This window comes from Aquarana catesbeiana, linkage group LG01 (assembly GCF_042186555.1).
Source record: "Aquarana catesbeiana isolate 2022-GZ linkage group LG01, ASM4218655v1, whole genome shotgun sequence".
Taxonomy (NCBI): domain Eukaryota; kingdom Metazoa; phylum Chordata; class Amphibia; order Anura; family Ranidae; genus Aquarana; species Aquarana catesbeiana.
In genome coordinates this window covers 443,321,485-443,342,785 of record NC_133324.1, presented here as the reverse complement: position 1 = coordinate 443,342,785, position 21,301 = coordinate 443,321,485, and the positions used below count along the sequence as shown (strand labels likewise).

The window sequence follows — 21,301 nt, the reverse complement described above, 5'->3', positions numbered from 1 at the left end:
TTCTCCAGCGCCAGGGGCACCAGTCTCTAGGCAGTCGCAGCTTCCTCCGCCGTCGGGGTCTAGAGGAAAGCCTCAGGGTCAGCCCCAGGGACAAAAGAAGTCCTGGGGGCAGAAGCCTGCAAAACAGAATTCTAAAGCCTCATTATGAAGGGGTGCCCCCGCTCGTCAGGGTGAGGGGAAGCCTTCTGCAGTTTTCAAAGGTCTGGCAGGAGGAAAGATAGGTCATCTCCACGATAGCTCCAGGTAACAAACTGGAGTTTCGAGAGTTTCGTCTGCCTTGTTTTCTGAGGTCAAACGTTCCCAAAGATCCAGGAAACAGGCAATCCCTGTTTCAGGCATTAGACCGGTTACTGGCTCAAGGGGTGATCTTGGAAAGCCCCACAGAAGAGCAAGGTTTGGGGTTCTATTCAAACCTCTTCACGGTACTAAAATCAAATGGAGATGTCGGACCCATTCTAGATCTCAAAAATCGGAATAAATTCCCGAAGGTTCGCTCTTTTCACATGGAGTCGATCAGATTGGTGGATTCAATCCTACAAGGAGGGGAACTTCTAGCATCTATCAACATCAGGGATGCATATCTGCATGTTTCTATATTTCCTGCGCACCAAAGATTTTTGCGGTTCGAGGTAGAACAGCATCATTTTCAGTTTGTAGCCTTGCCCTTCGGACTGGCTGCAGCACCCCAGGTATTCACAAAGGTTCTGGCTCCGCCTCTAGCCAGGCTAAGGGCACAGGGCATAACAGTCTTGGCATACCTGGCCGATCTATTGCTAATAGATCGGTCGGTTGTCCGCTTGGATCAAAGCGTGCGCAGTACAACCAAATACCTGGAATGCCTGGGTTGGATTCCCAACCAAGAGAAGTCTTCCTTAAAACCACTAAAAGGCTGGAGTACTTAAGTCTGATCATAGACACAGTCCAGAAATAGGTGTTTTTGCCCCAGGCAAAGATCAGCGCCATAAGAGAGCTGGTGCAAATGGTCAGGTCGAAGAGAGATCCCTCCATTCGCCTTTGCATGAGGTTGTTAGGAAAGATGGTGGCTTGATTCGAAGCAGTTTCCTATGCCCAGTTTCATTTGAGACTGTTGCAAAACAGTATCCTGTCTGCTTGGAACAAAAGGGTCCAAGCTCTAGATTTGCCAATGCGGCTGTCCCGGAAGGTGTCCCAGAGCCTCAGTTGGTGGTTGATAACCCAGAATCTGCTGATCTGGAAAGTGGTCCCCTTTCCGTCTGGGGAGCGGTACTAGAAAAGACAACTGTCCAGGGACAGTGGTCAAGAACCGAATGAACCTTGCCCATCAATATCCTAGAGATTCGGGCAGAGCGTCTGCCTCTGAAGGCCTGGACATTCAGGTTACAGGGTTGTCCTGTCAGGATCCAATCCGACAATGCCACAGCTGTGGCCTATATCAATCACCAAGGGGGCACCAAGAGTCTCGCAGCTCAGAATTAGGTGAACCATATTCTAACTTGGGCAGAAAGAAATGTTCCTTGCCTATCGGCAGTCTTCATTCCTGGAATAGAGAATTGGCAGGCGGACTACTTGAGTCACTAGCAATTGTTTCCGGGGGAATGGTCCATTCACCCCGACATTTTTCTGGCTATTTGCCAAAGATGGGGGACCCCGGGCGTAGATCTTTTGGCTTCCAGGTTCAATATGAAGTTGGTTGACTTTGTGTCCAGGACAAGGGATCCACTTACATGCGGAACAGATGCATTGGTGACCCCGTGGGATCAGTTCTTACTGATTTATGCATTTCCCCCTATTCAGCTGCTGCCACAACTTCTTTGCAGAATCAAGCTGGAAAGAAAGCCGGTAATTCTTGTAGCCCCAGCATGGCCCAGAAGGTCCTGGTATGCAGGAATCGTAAAGATAGCGGTGGGGGATCCATGGTCCCTTCCACAGCGTCCAGACCTACTCCTTGCAGGGGCCGATATTCCATCCTACTTTACAAACTCTAAATTTAATAGCTTGGCTATTGAGACCCACATTCTGAAGAAACGTGGGCTATCCGGGTCAGTTGTCTTTACCTTCATTAATGCAAAGAAGCCAGCTTCCAGAATCATATACTGTATTATAGAGTCTGGAGGGCTTATGTTTCCTGGTGTGAGTCCAAGGGTTGGCACCCTCGGAGGTATAACATAGGCAGAATTCTTGCCTTTCTACAATTAGGGGTAGAGATTAAGCTGGCTTTGAGTACTATTAAGGGCCAAATTTCGGCTTTATCGGTCTTATTTCAAAGACCGCTTGCTTCGCATTCTTTGGTTTGTGTTTTTATGCAAGGGGTGATGCGGATTAATCCGCCAGTTAGATCACCTTTGAACCCTTGGGACTTGAACTTAGTTTTGTCAGTGTTGCAAAAGCAGCCCTTTGAACCGATACAGCATACTCTTTTAGTCCTTCTGACAAGGAAATTAGTGTTCTTGGTTGCTCATATCCTCAGCAAGGAGGGTTTTGGAATTGGCTGCTCTTTCCTGTAAAGAGCCATATTTAATTATTCATTAGGACAGGGTCGTGTTGCATCCTCGTCCAGGTTTTCTGCCTAAGGTGGTCTCAGGCTTTCCCCTGAACCAAGACATTGTCCTACCATCGTTTTTTCCAAAACCATGTTCTAAGGAAGAGAAGTCACTACATTGTCTTAGCGGTCAAGGTCAATTTAGAGACGACTGTTCAGATCCGGAAGACTGTCTTATTTGTGCTGCCAGAAGGTCCTAGGAAAGGACAGGCAGAAATCCACTATTGCTAAGTGGATTCGGCAAGTTATAATGCAGGCTTATGGTTTAAAAGGTAAAATTCCGCCTTTTCAAGTCAAGGCGCACTCTGCCAGAGCAGTTAGTGCTTCTTGGGCAGTGCATCACCAGACCTCCATGGCTCAGATCTGTAAGGCCGCAACTTGATCTTTAGTACATACATTCACCAGGTTTTATCAGGTGGATGTAAAAAGGCATGAGGATGTCGCCTTTGGGCGCAGTGTGCTGCAGGCAGCAGTATAGGTCCTCAAGTCTGTGGGCGCCCTGCGGGTTGTGTCTCCCTCCCATCAAATAGCATTGGTATGGGACGTTCCATATAGTTAATATTATGTCTCTGTGTCCCATGATGTACTCCAAGAAAAGGATTTTACAGGTAAGTTGTTATAAAAATCCTATTCTACACACTACATTATAAAGGAAAGGCAGCTGCAGATAGTCCAGTTAATGGCAGAAAGCGACCAGAGCCCCGCCTTCCAGGCTCAATATGTAGAGAAAAATCCAAAAAGGGGTTGCAGCATATGAATAACGTTTATTGTAGATCAAAAGGGACTGTTGCCATCATGTTTTGTCACTTTTGATTCTACAATAAACTTTTTTTATATGCTGCAACCCCTTTTGGATTTTTCTCTACATGGCGAGCCTGGAAGGCAGGGCTCTGGTTGCATATATATAGTATATATACTGTGTATAATGTAGATATTTTGTATGTATCACTGAAGAAACTTTCCAGAGTTCTTTGACTTTGAAGTTTAGACTGGAGGTCTGCTTAAATAATATATTCTGTATTGCAGAAATATGAGCGAACTGGGCAATAATAAGTTACTTTCTTACCAAATTACGTTAGACTGCTGCCTTCTTAAACAACTTTTTCTGCTGTGACAAGTTTTATTTGAATAGCAAAGCATCAAGATATTAATGTAATAATTTAAAAGCCCAACTTCAGCCAAAACATTGTGTGGAAATCTTTCTACATTATTTACCTATTTATTGTATTTTTTCTATTTCAGTATGTGAGATTTTTGTTCACTTTGTGTCCAAGTGACAGGTATTGGAAAGAAAAAAAAGGAATGAGAAAATCTCTTTAGGAGCAGCAGATTTTCTAAAAAAAACTTAAAGGATATTTTCCTAAACTGGGGCATTGCATTTTAAATGTGACAGAAGTGCTAATTCTCCCCCACTCTCAAAAAAAAATGGCTGGAGTTGGGCCTTAAATTTAAATTAAACCTCTTTATCAACTTCTAGGCCTCTACTGTTTCATGACCTCACCAGGTTCTGTGGACTAGAAGTGTTATACTAAAAGTGTCCTTTTTAGCAGCTCAGTAAGCAAAACCCTCTCTTGTTTTACACTGTTGAATGTATTCTTAAGTGCATTACTTGACCCTTGAAGTGGTTCTAAAGGCTCTTGGTTTTTTAACTTTGTGCATTCTATGCATGAAGGTAAAAAGCCTTCTGTGTTCAGCAGCCACCTTAATACTTACCTGAGCCCCAGCTCGATCCAGAGATGTGCTTCTCTTAGCAGTGGCTTTCCTGGGTCTCTTCCTCATTGGCTGAGACTGTCAATCACAGCCAGTGAGCCAATAAGGAGAGAGTGGGGGCTGGGCCCAGAAACGCTCTGTTTGTGAATGGACACATAGCAGCGGTTCAGGAAGCTGCTTGCTATGGGGGCACTCAGCAGGAGGGTAGGGGACGTTGACGGGTTCCCTAGAAGGGGAGGATCAGAGCTGCTCCATGCAGTATGTCATGTTTGTTATATAAAAAAATAAAGATGCCTTTAATATCACTTTACATCCAAGATAAAATTTACTTGCCCAATTTAATGTAATCTCACTTCCTACTTAGTCACTACATATCACAGAGTGTTCATGTGAGAACTTTTTGGTATTTTTTTTGTTTCCAGTTAGTATTTCGTCTAACATACCTCCACCCAAGTCCCCATTCTCATCTCTGCAATGCAGGATTGCACACAATACTGTGTGCAGAGCTAAAGTGCATGAAACACATGAGGTTCTGGGAGGTGCCATTCATTATTAGAAGCACCCCAAAGTACTTTGCTAATTCATTTGCATGGCAGCCTATAGCTATTGATGTGGTGCAAAAATTCAAACAACTCAAAAATAGTATATTAATAAAAAGAATATACTTAGCTTGGTTTAAAGATGTATTATAGAGGCTGTAATTTTAATTTGAAATTCCTGGAAGCGACCGTCTTTTTTTCACAGGTGCTCTCTCAAGACCCTGGGCGAAGGCTCCCAGTCTTTTTTTCCAACCTATACATACACTATATTGTCAAAAGTATTGAATTGCCTGCCTTTACACGCACATGAACTTCAATGGTATCACAGTCTTATACCCCGTACACACGGTCGGACTTTGTTCGGACATTCCGACAACGAAATCCTAGAATTTTTTCCAACAGATGTTGGCTCAAACTTGTCTTGCATACACATGGTCACACAAAGTTGTTGGAAAATCCGATCGTTCTAAACGCGGTGACGTAAAACACGTACGTCGGGACTATAAACAGGGCAGTGGCCAATAGCTTTCATCTCTTTATTTATTCTGAGCATGCGTGGCACTTTGTCCGTCGGATTTGTGTACACACGATCGGAATTTCCGACAACGGATTTTGTCGGAAAATGTTATCTCCTGCTCTCCAACTTTGTGTGTCGGAAAAAAGTACCCTTATGCCGCGTACACACTACTTTTGTAGCTGAAAAGTCCGACAGCCCGTCCGACAGCCCGTCCGACGGACTTTCAACAGACTTTCTAACGACTGGGCTTGCCTACACACGATCACACAAAAGTCCGACGGATTCGTACGTGATGACGCACACCGGACTAAAATAAGGAAGTTGATAGCCAGTAGCCAATAGCTGCCCTAGCGTTGGTTTTTGTCCGTCGGACTAGCATACAGACGAGCGGATTTCTGGGTCCGGCGGAGTTACGACATAAAGATTTGAAGCATGTTCCAAATCTAAAGTCCGTCAGATTTGCGACTGGAAAAGTCCGCTGAAAGTCCGGGGGAAGCCCACACACGATCGGATTGTGCGCCGGATTTGGTCCGTCGGCGTCCGTCTGACTTTTGTAGCCGAAAAGTCCGACCGTGTGTACACCCCATTAGGAGTAGCTATGAACCAAAAGTGCAAATTAAAAGTGAGGCACTTCACATATTACAAACAAATCATCATGCACTAGTTAAATTAGTCCATGCTGTAGTGGGACCTTATAAAATTATGTCCCTACATCATCAAAAATAGCTCTCCCAATTTCAGCAATTCTCTTCATACCTCTTTCTGCATCAATGCAGATAAGAACATATAACCACATATGTGAAGAGTGCAAACTCATCATATGTTTCTGATCCCTTTTAACCGGAAGGTCAGAAAAAGCTTTGCGGGTTTATGCCCCCATGGATATTCCAATTGCTCCAGCTCACTGCTCTTCTGGATGACCTGGGTAATTCCTGGGCTCTCCTTCACCGTCAGGTGTGAGCGATAGTATAACTGAGTGAAGAACTAATATAGTGTAGCATGTCTTGATGCCAGCACTGAAAGGGTTAAACACCCTGCTTGCAGCGTCATTATGTAATAAAAGGTTTAACTTTATTACTTCCAGGTTTCCCAGGTTCCTATGTTTTAAATGTTAATAAACATGAGCTGTGCCTCCTCACTCCTAACCTCTTATAACATACCGTATATTCTATAGATCGTAAATTCATACAAGTGCTATCCAATTTCATACAAAGTGCAATATAAGTACCAACGTGTATATATATATATATATATATATATATATACTCAGAAACTAGTTAAAACCAGTTCCCACTAAATAGAAAGTAATATGATGGTATATATGGTAAGGTCAGAGGGTCACACCTAACAGAAATAGCCATAGATCTATACCTACACAGAAGTGATTACCCATAAACTACTATAATTCACATAAAAGGCTGTTACTAAGTTTTCTTGTTAATCACTAGTAAAAACCTGTATTACATTACACTCACAAGTACATACTTTGGTTTCTATGCAGAGCTGCACCAGATTTTGCAATTTTAGTAAATTAGTGTTACTAAACCCACAACAGTAAAACCAGTCTGTATATACAGTAAAGCAAGCTTTTTATACTGACTGTGAAACCTGAGGGGTTAATCCTCCTCATTGTGTAAAAAGGCAGTTTGATCCTGTCTTCTCTGATCTTCCCCTTCTTCTACAGTCCTTAATCCATCTCCTGATAGTACAGAGCCTTTGGAGTCACTCTGCACATGATCAGTTTGGTGTGTTTTTTTTTTTTTTTTTGTCTGGACAGTGCCAATCAGCACTGTCCAGACAGAGTCGGGGATCCTGCAGCCTCATAGGACAGTCAGAGTAGAATGAAAACTCCTATTACAAGCTTTAACCAGACACTGATAGAAGTCACAAGACTGCTATATACTGATGATGAGAAAAGGTATTTAGCAGTTTATATTTACTAAAATTGCATTTCCATGTTCTTTATACTGTGGGAGACCAGATATAGTGAATTCAGGGTCCTGGGTTTAGAAACATTTTAACCCCAGCTTCCAGTTTTTTTTTTTTTTTTTGCAAAGCTAATGCACAGCATGCACCAGATTTTGCACTCATCAGTTTTAGTAAAATAACCCTTTTGTGTTCTTCTGTGTACTTTATAATTGCTTTGCTGCCATTGTTGTGATTAGGCTATTGTATTCTAAACAATAAAAAAAACAAAAGGAAAAAAAAACAATTTATTGTTTTACTATTAGCTAGACACCAAAAATAATGTACTCCCTTTTCTTATTTGTTACATTTAGGTATGTATTCTTTCTGGATCCTTGCAAGCTGGACTTGATAAACAGAAAAATAAAATCCATAGCATTGTGTGTTTCCCAGTGTCCGCAAGAGGAGCTTAAAACATTGTCTGATGTTCAAAAATTTGCTGAAAATAATGGTAAGTGGCCAAAACCATCTGATTTTATTGAAAAAAAGCTTTATGAATACAGCTAAAGATTTTCATTACTTCGGGTAAAGTATGAATTTAGGGCTTCATCAAACTTTTTTAGTTTTGCGATAGACTAGAGAGTTGTTCTTCCTTATTTCTTCTTCTTTATTTTTATGCTACTTCTTTCTTCTTTCTCTTTTGGAAGATTCACTCTGTATTCCTGATTCATTCACAGCTGATATAGAAAAAAATGTGTTATTCACTTTAAATACAAAAAACAGCAGTCTTTAAACTTTTCATGAAAGTACTTGGGTTGACCATACACGCCTAGGTCTCCACACTGTTCCTATTTCAAGTATCACCAGTCAAGTGCATAATTCAAAAAATAATTGTCCGGTGTACAGCAGAGGGCAGTAACAAATATAGAGGCATATATAATGATTTTTCCAACTTCCAACATCTTTGGAAGTAGTTACGACAGGGGTCTATTCTCCATAGCATCATCAACCATAATAGTAAGTATTGAATGCCACATAGACTGATCAATACCTGCCATTTAAATAAAATAAAAGATAATGGCAGGGCAGTGGTGCAGTAATGCTGCATTCATAGTCAGTTAGCTGTCTCCCTGCCAGTTATTCTTAGTGAGATATTTGCCAATTTATGGCCAACCAATATTCACTCTCTGATCTGTACTGTAACAATCTTCTTTTTTTTTCTCTTGGCAGTTTCTTTAGCTTGTATCTAAAGCGTCAAAACATGTAAGGAGCAGCTCCATGGACACATAAAACACTGCAAGGACTCTTTTATGACCCACTGAGAGTGGAGATGAATACATAAATTTCTTTTTATTGCTGCTGTAGATGTTAATCCTGATGGAGAAATGCAAAAGAATAACAGCCAGGGGAACATTTGACCTCTGGAGCAATTCTGAGCCATAGTAGTAAAAAAGTCTTGCTCCATTTCACATTATTTAAAAAATAAAAAGTAGCATGAATGGCGTTTAAGAATTAGCATTTTAATGCATTTGACAAAATCCTATGTCTTCAAGTATAAAGATCAAAATAATTAACTTATTTTAGAGTAAAATTAATAAACGTTCTAAAGGGGACTACATATCTAAGTAAAAAAAAAAAGATGTTTAGTGACTCAAATGCAAAAACCTGTGTGCAGTTCATGTAATATAAATTACAGTTCTAAACCAGAGGAAAATCAAGACTTTGGCAAATCCAGGATTTTAGGTTTAGGGAAAAAAAAGCCTCTTGCAAAAATGTTTTACTTTGATTTTTGTCTTGAAACTACAGATTTCTAAGATGTAGATATATATGTGGGTTCTTACAGAACTTGACAGGAGAAATGGTGCCAATGTGATAATTTTTATTGCAATCTGACATTAGTATGGGTACCATACCACCTTTACGTTTGTATGTACAGTATATGTAGTGGGTGTGTTTTTTTTTTTTTTTTTTTATACAGCATTTTTTTTTTTAAAGTCTTTCTATTGACTAATATGGAAAAACAACATATTGGTACAGCTTCAAACACGCTCAACATAAGCGTAAAGAATTAGTGTTTGGTACATAAATACACAAGAAGAACATATTCATAGTTGTATATACTTGAATGTCCAGTTCTAATAAAAAGTGATTGCCTACAAATACAAAGTAATTTTGGTATTGTTATTACATTGTTCCCAGTACAAGATTTTATTTTCCCATTCTCACACATGTTGAGTATAGAGAAGAATTTGCTCACAGACTAGAAATGGTAAGAGTGGATGAGCACCAGATGTTCCACACCTTATCATATTTGCTGGGACAACCCCATGCTCAATTTTTTATTTTTTTTTTTTCATACGGTAGTATCTGATTCACCATCTGAATCCATTGACGAGTAGATGGCGGAGGAGACTGATTCCACTTAAGCTCTATAGCCTTTCGAGCCAAGAATAGTGTTTCTCTCAGCATTATTCTAGTAAACTTTGGGCAGTGTTCTTCATCAAGTATACCCAATAGACAGATGCCTGGATCACATGGTACGGGTACCGAAAGAATTTTAGACCAGATATCTATCACCCGTTTCCAGTATATAGTAATAACAGGGCACAGCCACATTACATGGACAAAGTCTGCACGTTGGCAGGTACATGTAGTACATGCCGGCGTTGGAATACAATGCATCACATGTATACTTACTGGTGTTAAGACTGATGTACCATGTATAGTTGAATAAGCTTGTTATTAATAGCCGGTGAAACTGTTAAATAGGAGGCACACGCTTCCTCCCAGTTCTCATTCGACAAGTCAGGTATAAGTGTTTGCCATTTATTACAAACCTCCAGAGGACTTGTATTAGGTGAGGTAGCCAATAAATGTGAATAAACGGTAGAAATTAAGCCTTTAGGGCCCTGTGACCTTAATACTTTAATCAGTGGATAGTCTGAGAACTTCATACTAGTAACACCAAATTGAATCCTTAGAGCATGATGCAGCTGGAGGCATCTATAAAATACTGTACAGGGGAGTTAATACTTTCTCTGTAGATCCGTGAAGGAGGCCATTACATTCCCTGTGTATACATCCTGTAGTATAACAATTCCCCTGTTTTCCCAAAAGGAGTAATCTGCAAAATCCAGGATTCAGCTGTTTAGCCTCCCTCCACACCATACATGGCAGAGTCAAGATATGTATACGTTCCTTCCCAAAGCAGATCATGGAGCCTCCAGCGCTATCAGCAAGTTTTTAAGGTTTAATACCCAAGCCAGGTGTGATTCCACTACCCCCAGAGTGACAGGTTTCAGCCAGTTGATCAAATTACGTAATTTCCCTGCCAAACAGTAGTAGTACATATTGCAGAGCCGATCCTAGCCGGGGTGCGCAGGGTGCACCCGGGCGCCTGCAGAGGTGGGGCGCCGAAGTGCCAGAGTTCTCCCCTCCCTCTTCTCTCCTTGTGAGTGTCCGTCCAGAACACCAGTGTGAGCATAGGGCAGCCTGTCCAGCCTGGCAGTGCTCGGGGGAGGGGCCGCTCCTCTTCCTGACACGAGGGTTTTAGTCAGTGGCTGCTGAGTGCGGATGTGCAAGAATGAATTCTTCACACTGGGATCCCGCACTGTCTCTAACAACTCCAGTTCGAATGCCTCCCTCTCCCATCTCTATCTCGGGCTGCAAGGAGATAGAACCAAGGTGAGTCAGTGTTCAGTGTGCTGAGGATGGCATCCCCAGCACACCTTTACATGTGCTCTGGGCTGCCCCTGCTAGAAGATGTTTTATGGCATGATAGATTACATAGGATACACAGGCCCTCTCCCTTCCTGCACCCCAGTAGTCCATCTACAGATGTGATGTATAATGAGATGTACTAAGAGCCCTTTCACACTGACAGTGCAGGGGCGTCGGCAGTAATGCGCCGCTACTTTTAGTGACGCTTTACCGTCGCTTTAGAGGTACATTTAACCCCCACTAAAGGGTTCAAAGGCGCAACTGCGGAGGCGCTTTGCAGGCACTGCCCATTGATGCCCATTGCAGCTCCTCAAAGAAGTTACTTACAGGAATTTTTTGGACGTCGTGCCAGTGCTCTGCTCCAGTGTGAAAGCATTCGGGCTCTCACAGTGGAATTGCAGATAAGGCTTTTTTCAGGCGCTATTTTTAACGCTAAAGCGCCTGAAAAACGCCTCCAGTGTGAAAGGGGTCTAATGGACCACCTCCTGTACTATGTCTTCAGTCTCTGACCATCTCCTGTACTATATCTGCAGTAAGAATGAGCTCCGGCGTGTTCGCAAGCTGCACGTGCCGAGCCTGCCAGGAACTCGGCACTGCACAGCGCTAATCACAAGCAGTGAGACATTTCCCGATGTGCGGCTGCAGAGATCGGGAAAGGTCTCGCTGCCTGTGATTAGCGCAGCGCATTGACGACTTCTTGGCGGGCTCGGCATGTGCAGCTTGCAAACACGCCGGAGCTCATCCTTAGTCTGCAGTCTCAGACCATCTCCTCTTTTATGTCTGCAGTCTCTGACCATCTCCTGTAGTATGTCTGCAGTCTCTGACCGTCTCCTGTACCATGTCTGCAGTCTCTGACCATCTCCTGTAGTATGTCTGCAGTCTCTGACCATCTCCTGTAGTATGTCTGCAGTCTCTGACCGTCTCCTGTAGTATGTCTGCAGTCTCTGACCGTCTCCTGTACCATGTCTGCAGTCTCTGACCGTCTCCTGTACCATGTCTGCAGTCTCTGACCGTCTCCTGTACCATGTCTGCGGTCTCTGACCATCTCCTGTACTATGTCTGCGGTCTCTGATCATCTCCTATATCATATCTTCAGTCTCTGACCATCTCCTGTATCATGTCTGTAGTATTTCTGGGGGCTCTTTCTAGCAGACTCTCTAACAGAAGCACTCTCTGTCTCCATCAGAGAGGCCCCCCTCCAGGTCCCAATAAAGTACTCTTGCTTTTATTCCTGTATTTTGTTTATTGTACCTGTAAGGACCTCAGGGTAATGAAGACTTCGTGAGGGAGCATCTCGGTGGTTAAGTCGTTGCCATAGAAATATTTGTAAAGGGGAGGAGTTAGTAAAATGACCACGTCCATGTGGGGGCGCCAGAAATATTTCTGCACCCAGGTGCCTGTGACCCTAGGATCGGCTCTGACATATTGGGAAGTGCCATGCCAGCTTCAGCTTTAGGCCGTTGTAGGATAGTAAGTTTCAGTAAAATCATAGGACACAGAGCCTTAAGTATTTACTTAGTGGGTTATAGCTACCTGCAGGTGTTGACACTGGCACACCCAATACAGGAAGTTTACTCCCCTATATAACCCCTCCTCCTTCCAGGTGTCCTCAATTTTTTCGCCAGTGTCTAAAGATGTTGGCACAAGTGAAGATGTGCTCTGCGGAGCTCCATGAGGGATCCATGCTGGATTTAAAAAGCCTCCACAACCAGATCCATCCCGCCATTGTGGGTCCAGGATGGTACCTGGGCCTCGCATAGAAGAACGAGGTTTTGCCTGTAACGCTCCTCTTTGAGGGCTGGACCCTAGGAACCAGGACTCTTTTTGGTCTTGCTACATTACCTAAAGCTGTCCTGAGGGGTGCTATACATGGTCCAAAGGAGGGGAACCCCTATTAAAAGGGCCCCAGTCTTTGAAGGTTTAAACACGCTGCCCGCCGTGAAGGGTGAAGTTTGGATCTGTCTGTTTACAGCAGTATCCTGCAGCGAGGAAAAGGTAAGAGGAAAGCATTGGAACTATGACTTTTCTTTCAATTATATTGTAAAATGCCTTAAACTCCTCTAGATGGAGTAATTGTGTATAGACCCTGTTTAAATCTGTGCTAATACAGCGTGTGTCTCAGCTCCCCCTAAATGGGGAAACTGAGTGGATAAGGATACATGTTATGTTTAAACAAGCATAAATCTGAAAAGCTGATAAAAAGGCAGTGTAAATCCCCTCCCCCTGCCACCCCTCTGAGGTGACTCTTGCTAAAGCACAGGAAAGGGTGTGGCGCATAAACAATCAGGCTCACACCTGAAAAAGCTTAAAGCTGATAATCTGGGAAAAGACAGTGTCTATCAGAGCAGCTGAAGCAAGGCTGCCACAGGACACAGAAGTGCTGGTGCATGTGAGGGGTTTACACAGGCATTTGCAGTACAGGAAAAAACTTGTTTAGCATTAGATCATTCTATGCTACCACTGTTTTTCCTACTATTGTTCAAATAACAGTTCTTAGAGTACCTTTGCTTTTGTGCTTTGCACTATGGCCTCAAGGCTTACTACTAAGGCACCAAAACCACCCCTAGGCGCTGGGAACTCCTGACATGGCAAGCCAGGGTGAGTCATTGGAAGCAATTGGTGGTGCAACTGCTTCTCACACTTCAGCCCCTGTAGACGTGACTGAAGATGCATTTTTCTCTGCTCTGCAGGGCTTAGAAGGAAGATTAGTGGCTTTAATCGCATCCTCCATTAAAGGGGATAAGAAGCATGCTAGATCCCTCTCTCCCACTCCAAACCCCTTACAGGGGAACAGTGGGGACAGGACGAGGTATTACCCTCAAACGATCGGGAAAAACAAGCCGATTACTCCTCTGCCGAGGAAACAACAGTTGAAGTTTCAGCTTCACAATCTGAGGTACAAATCCTTACAGACATGGTTCGCTCCGCTTTCATGCTACCTCTAACAGAGTCAGCTGAAAGTCTGGTTTCTTCTTTGGGTTCCTTGAAACCTTCACAACCAGTGCATGCGTTTCCAGTCCACACATTACTAGAGAAGCTTATTTATACCGAATGGGATCACTTGGATAAGAATTTTCTCCCTCCAAAGAGATTCTCAGTTCTCCATCCTATGGAGGAAAAAATTCATCAAAAAATGGAAAGTTCCAGCAGTAGATACTGCGATTTCCAGTGTGAATAAAAGTTTAACTTGTCCAGTGGACAATGCACAAATGCTAAATGATCCAACAGATAAAAAGATGGAATTCCTGTTAAAATCCTTTTTCTTTAGCAGGTACTGTTGCTCAGCCTGCAATTGCAGCTATAGGCATCTGTCAGTCCTTAAAAGACCAGTTCACAGAGGCCCTTAACAAGCTCCCTGCACAACAGGCCAGTGAGTTGGCCGATTTACCAAAAGCATTATGTTTTGCCATATATGCTATAAAGGATTCCTTTTACCAGGCGTTTCGCCTTGCACTTGTGCTAGTACACATGCATAGGACCCTTTGGCTAAAGGGTTGGTCTGCCAAAGCACCCTGCAAAAACCTACTGTCTAGTTTCTCATTTCATGGGGAGCGACTATTTGGCGATGATTTGGATAAACACATCCAGACAATTTCCAGTGGAAAAAGTACTCTTTTGCCAGTCAAAAGAAAGTATAAACGTCCTTCATTTAAACAGACTTTCTCTCTTGCGCCAAGTGCATCCTCCTCTAGGCAGCGGCAACGGCTTCCACCGTCAGATTCCAGAGGAAAATCGCAGGGTCAGGCTCAGGCTCAAAGGAAGACCTGGAGCCGCAAGACTACAAAGCAGAATACTAAGACCTCTTCATGAAGAGGTGTCTACCCTCACCAGGATGGGGGGAAGAATTCTGCATTTCGCAGAAGTCTGGCAGAGGGAAACTCAGGACAGATGGGCTCTCTCCACAGTGACTCTAGGATACAAACTAGAGTTTCGGGAGTTTCCACCATCTCACTTTCTGAGATCAAAAGTTCCAAAGGATCCAGGGAAAAGATAATCCCTGTTTCAAGCATTAGACCGATTATTGACTCAAGGGGTAATCATACAGATCCCCCACAGAAGAACAAGGTTTAGGTTTCCATTCAAACCTGTTTATGGTACCAAAACAGAATGAAGATGTCAGGCCCATTCTGGATCTAAAAAATCTAAATCAGTTCCTAAAAATTCGCTCATTTCGAATGGAGTCGATCAGATCACCAAAGGTTTCTGCGATTCGAAGTGGAACAATGGCACTTTCAGTTCGTGGCTTTACCCTTCGGGCTAGCCACAGCACCACAGGTATTCACAAAAATACTGGCCCCACCTCTAGCCAGGTTGGGGGCACAGGGCATAACAGTGTTGGCGTACCTAGATGATCTATTGTTAATAGACCAGTCAGTGACTCGCTTAAGGCAAAGCGTACGCATTACAACCAGTTACCTGGAAAGTCTCGGTTGGATCCTCATCCTAGAGAAGTCTTCCTTAAAACCAGCAAGATGGCTGGATTACTTAGGCCTGATCATAGATACAGCCCAGAAAAGGGTGTTCTTGCCTCCTGCAAAGATCAGCTCCATACAAGAGCTGGTACGGATGGTCAGGTCAAAAGCAAATCCTTCAATTCGCCTTTGCATGAGGTTGTTAGGAAAGATGGTAGCTTCATTCGAAGCAGTCCCCTATGCCCAGTTCCATTCAATACTCTTGCAAAACAGAATCCTCTCTGCTTGGAACAAGACCATCCAAGCTTTGGACTTGCCAATGCGGCTGTCCCCAAGAGTGTCTCAAAGCCTCAGTTGGTGGTTACGAAGCCAGAATTTGCTGAAGGGGAAATCCTTCAGACCAATAATCTGGAAAGTAGTAACGACAGATGCCAGCCTCTCAGGCTGGGGAGCGGTACTAGAAGAAACGACTGTCCAGGGACAGTGGTCAAGATTCGAAAGAGCCCTGCCCATCAACATCCTAGAGATTCGGGCAGTGTATCTGGCTCTGAAAACCTGGACCTCCAGGTTAAAGAATTGTCCAGTCCGGATTCAAATCCGACAATGCCACGGCTGTGGCCTATATCAATCACCAAGGGGGCACCAAGAGTTTCTCAGCTCAGAGACAGGTGAATCATATCCTAACCTGGGCAGAAAGGAATGTCCCATTCCTATCGGCAGTTTTCATTCCGGGAGTAGAAAATTGGCTATCGCAGGGGCCGATATTCCATCCTACTTTACGAACGCTAAATTTAACGGCTTGGCTATTGAAACCCACATTCTGAAGAAGCGTGGGCTTTCCATGTCAGTTATCTCAACTTTAATCAATGCAAGGAAACCAGTTTCCAGAGCTGTATATTATAGAGTTTGGAAAGCTTACATTTCCTGGTGTGAAACCAAGGGTTGGCACCCTTGGAGATATATTATAGGCAGAATTCTTGCCTTTCTACAATTGGGCGTAGAGATGAAGTTGGCCCTAAGTACTATTAAGGGCCAAGTCTCAGCCTTATCGGTTTTATTTCAAACACCGCTTGCTACGCATTCTTTAGTCCAGGGTTTTATGCAAGAGGTGATGCGGATTAATCCACCAGTTAAATCACCTTCAACCCCTTGGGACTTGAATTTAGTTTTTGTCAGTGTGACAAAAAACGCTATTTGAACCATTACAGCATGTTCCCTTAGTCCTTCTGACTAGGAAGCTGATATTTTTGGTTGCTATATCCTCAGCAAGGAGGGTTTCAGAATTGGCTGCTCTTTCTTGTAAAGAGCCATATTTGATTATTCATGAGGACAGAGTGGTGTTACGCCCTCGTCCAGGCTTTTTGCCAAAAGTGGTTTCAGGCTTTCATCTGAATGAAGATATTGTCCTGCCATCGTTTTTCCCAAAACCATGTTCCAGGGAAGAAGTCACTACATTGTCTTGATGTAGTGAGAGCAGTAAAAATCTAAAGAAAACTGCTCAGATTCGTAAGACTGATGTCTTATTTATTCTGCCAGAGGGTCCATAAAAAAGGACCGGCAGCGTAGAAATCCACTGTTGCTAAGTGGATTCTGCAAGTTATAATTCAATTGATCAGAATCCCAAAATTATACCTCTCACATGTGTACAGATAGAGATAGTGGCGCTAATATAAATTGCGTAAAATAATGAGTCAGTGCAGTGTGATGCCTATGACCCTCTAATTATACATAAAAATAACAGTATCATGAAAAAAATTATTTTTATCATGAAAAAAATTATCAACACCCAGTGAAAAGTGTCACTATAGATAATAAATCAATTCTTGTAATTTATTATCTATAGTGCCACTTTTCACTGGGTGTTGAAATTTTTTTTCATGATAAAAAATTTTTTTTTCATGATACTATTATTACTATTATTTTTATGTATAATTAGAGGGTCATAGGCATCAGGCTGCTCTGACTCATTATTTTACACAATTTATATTAGCGCACTATCTCTATCTGTACACATGTGAGAGGTATAGTTTTGGGATTCTGATCAATTTACGTTTTTATTTAAGTGGCAGCTTTTTTCACTGTACACTATGTATGTACACACATTTTGTATTCATTTACACATCTTTTATATAGCTTTGCACTTTCCTTTGGAGCAGTGGAGTAAGAGGGATTCAGGGGCGGCTTATTTGTTATTTCTCTTGCTACAAACCAAGTTCTAATTCAAACTTATGATTTAAGGGTTAAGATTCCCCCTATTCAAGTTAGGGCGCACTCTACCAGAGCTGTTAGTGCTTCTTGGGCAGTGCGTCACCAGGCCTCCTTTGCTCATATCTGCAAGGCCGCAACTTGGTCTTTGGTCCATACATTCACAAAAAAGTGGATGTAAGAAGGAATGAGGATATTGCCTTCGGGTGAAGTGTGCTGCAGGCATCAGTATAAGTCCTCAAGGCCTGGGGGTGCCTTACGGGTTGTGTCTCCCTCCCCTCAAGCAGCATTGCTATGGGATGTCCCACTAAGTAAATACTTAAGGCTCTGTGTCATATGATGTACGATAAAGAAAATAGGATTTTTAAAATAGCTTACCTGTAAAATCCTTTTCTTCGAGTACATCATAGGACACAGAGGTCCCACCCCTCTTTTTATGGGGTGTAAGTATATTGCTTATATTGCTTGGCTACAAAAACTGAGGACTTCTGGAAGGAGGAGGGGTTATATAGAGGGGTCAACTTCCTGTATTGGGTGTGCCAGTGTCAACACCTGAAGGTAGCTATAACCCACTAAGTAAATACTTAAGGCTCTGTGTCCTATGATGTACTCCAAGAAAAGGATTTTACAGGCAAGCTATTTTAAAAATCTTTTTGTTTTTTTTCAAAATTGTCGCTCTTCTTTTGTTTATAGTGCAAAAAATAAAAACTGCAGAGGTGATCAAATACCCCCAAAAGAAAGCTCTATTTGTGGCAAGAAAAAGACATCAATTTTGTTTGGGTACAGCATTGCACAACCGCGCAATTGTCAGTTAAAGCGACGCAGTGCCATATCGCAAAAATTGCCTGGTCAGGAAGGGGGTAAATTCTTCCGGGGCTGAAGTAGTTAAAGAACGACTTGGGCACTGCTGTGGGTATATGAGAGGTCACATATAAGCATTTTGGAGGAAGAATCATCTTTATTAAGTAGTTATACAGCATTTTTATATATACAACAAGCTTGAGCAGTAATTTGACCTATAGTATGTTCAACATTATGCCACGTAAAGCAACTCCAGGCTCGGGGGGTCTGTCTGCTCATTCCCCCTCCACCACAATAGTCACCCAGTAGTCACTTAAAGCAGAAGTAAACCCATCCATTAAACAGTTCAACTGCTGGAAATGTAACGCTCCCATTGCTTGTGCTCTCAACCAAACTGTCAAACCATCCGATGGCTGGTGTCATAACTGATCACATATGCAGCATCATGGCAGTTGTAGATTAAACAGAGGCAAATATGGCAGCTTCCTTGACTGAAAACAATAGGGGGGGGGGTTACTTACACTTTAATAGTATTGCAAATCTATGAATTATAGAGGTTTGGAGGGCAGCACTCAAGGCCTGTTTGTTTAAATACCGTATTTATCGGCGTATAACACGCACCCCAATTTTATGAGGGAAGTTTAAGGAAAAAAACGTACATTTAAATGCCCATCAATGCAGCCTTATCAGCGTCCATCTGCAGCCTTGTCAGTGTCGGTGTAGCATTGTCAGTGTCCAGCTGTAGCCGTGTCCATCATTGCAGCCTTGCCAGTGTCCATCATTGCAGCCTTGCCCCTGTGTCATTTACTTGTCAGCACACTGAACTCCCGTTTAAAAATGGCGTCGCCATTCTCGGCGGCTTTCGGCCGTTTTCTGCGGCTCTCGGCGGCTTTCGGCCACTCTCGGCCGTACTCGGTGGATTTCGGCTGCTCACGCGGGACTGCAAGAGCCGCCAAGAACAGCCAAAAGCCGCCGAGAACTGCCAAAAGCGGCCGAGAGGCTCACAATCGGCGGGGGGTTCGGCATATAACACGCGCCCACGATTTTCATCTGATTTTAGGGGGGAAAAAGTGCGTGTTATACGCCGATAAATACGGTAGTTCTGTTTGTCATACAAATGTGAACATATCACTTGGGTGGAGAGCAGAGGGATGACTTCTGTGTGCAGAAGCTACTTCAATGTCCAGTCAAACGCTGGGGTGGATTCTGGATTAGGCTGCATTTCTTTAATATAGTGTAGTCATCAAAGAGGTGCAGGACTTTGCTGATGGGGACTTTAATGGCTTGTTTAACAATTCTCATATACTGTATGTATTGCAATGGTGTATTTAATACAAATATATAAATATTAAATGTACTTTAACAAATGCTATATAACATGTTAGAATGAGTTTTACACTAACACGTGGGAGGTCAAAAGAAGATTGCTGATTTCCCTTCTGCTAATTGCCAGGCTCTAGCTTAAATGCTTTGAGTCCATGATCCACAAGTATTTAGATTATAAAAGTCATTCAAACTTCAGAAATCATAACTCAAAAGTAATAGCACCATTAAGTCAACATGGCACTGGCAACGCGTTGTTTTTTTTTTTACTTCTTTTTTTTTTTTAATGTTTTCATATGCAAGTACAAAAATAGGGAAAACCGTCAACATTCAGCACTACATCCGCACCAGTAAGCAATGCAGCAATTATGTAGGATAGTGACGTACACATTTAGGGAAACAACAACACGTTACGTTATAGTATTAGCAGATTAACAGTGCGCTTGTTCTTGAACCTATGTGAATCAATCAACCAATTATGGTAAACCAAGCACTAAATAAGTTAATAAATCCTTCAATCCTAAACATCCATATATTAGTGCTTGAATTCAGTGTAACAAGATAACACACAGCAAATTCATATATAAACCAAATATCAAAATAATAAATACATATTAAAACCATCAAAAATAGTCAAAAATAAATATGTTATACTCCTATAATTGAAGCAGTTATTACAATAGCACAAAAATTGTCCCTTCTCCAGTGCGTGCTCACAATGTGCTTATTTTCGTGAGAAACAAAATCCTCTACCAGCCACCTTGAGTGAATTGGCCACTCACCTTCAGGGTATGAACAATATAGGTCAAACAAAGCTTTTTGTTAGTGAAATGATCTTCAGTTTCTAAAGGTATCATCCTGGTGTGATTCAAATCCCCGTTGAGGGTCAGCAGAAACCATCCTTTTCGTCTCCCGTTTACTCAGGGTATAGAAGAACATTTCATTGCGCAATATTGCTTAAAACACTTTCTTTTTTTATTAAAATATGTAATGCTCACTCACATTTAAAAATCTTTACACATCACATTTAACAAAGTTTGGTTACAGCTCTTCGCCACCTCACCGCTTTTCCTGGTATACGAGACCCCGGAAATGACATCACTGGCTCTATCCAATGTGTTTTGCGTCACTTGTCACATGCCTTCTTCAAGGGATATCCCTTGAAGTTACTGAATTCAAGCACTAGTATATGGATGTTTAGGATTTATTAATTTATTTAGTGCTTGGTTTACCATAATTGGTTGATTCACATAGGTTCCAGAACAAGCGCACTATTAATCTATTAATATTATTTCTATTTTGGTGTGAGATCACTATTAAATGGTTGCAGCGGTTCATAAATACGACTTTGAAGGAAGTTGTTCACCAAATACACATAGGAGAGCACAAGTATTTTCAACACACATTACGTTCTAGACCAGGGATACTCAAACTACGGCCCTCCAGCTGTTACAGAACTACACATCCCATGAGGCATTGCAAAACTCTGCCATTCACAGACATGACTAGGCATGATGGGAATTGTAGTTCCTGAACACCTGGAGGGCCGCAGTTTGAAGACCCCTGTTCTAGACAGTTGTGAATCCCAATATTCAAACCCCCCCCGAGGGACAGAGAGCAAATGGAATCTTTTTCCACAGGGACCATCAAA

At 42.5% G+C, this 21,301-nt stretch overlaps 1 protein-coding gene across 1 annotated transcript in view; it reads left to right on the top strand.

Moving 5' to 3' along the window:
* Positions 1–21,301, top strand: part of SLC44A1 (solute carrier family 44 member 1) — a 266,830-nt gene that overhangs the window by 128,513 nt on the left and 117,016 nt on the right. The window contains exon 4 of the mRNA XM_073636222.1: positions 7,564–7,700. Coding sequence (XP_073492323.1) covers positions 7,564–7,700 — 137 coding nt within the window. The remainder of the gene's footprint in view (positions 1–7,563; positions 7,701–21,301) is intronic.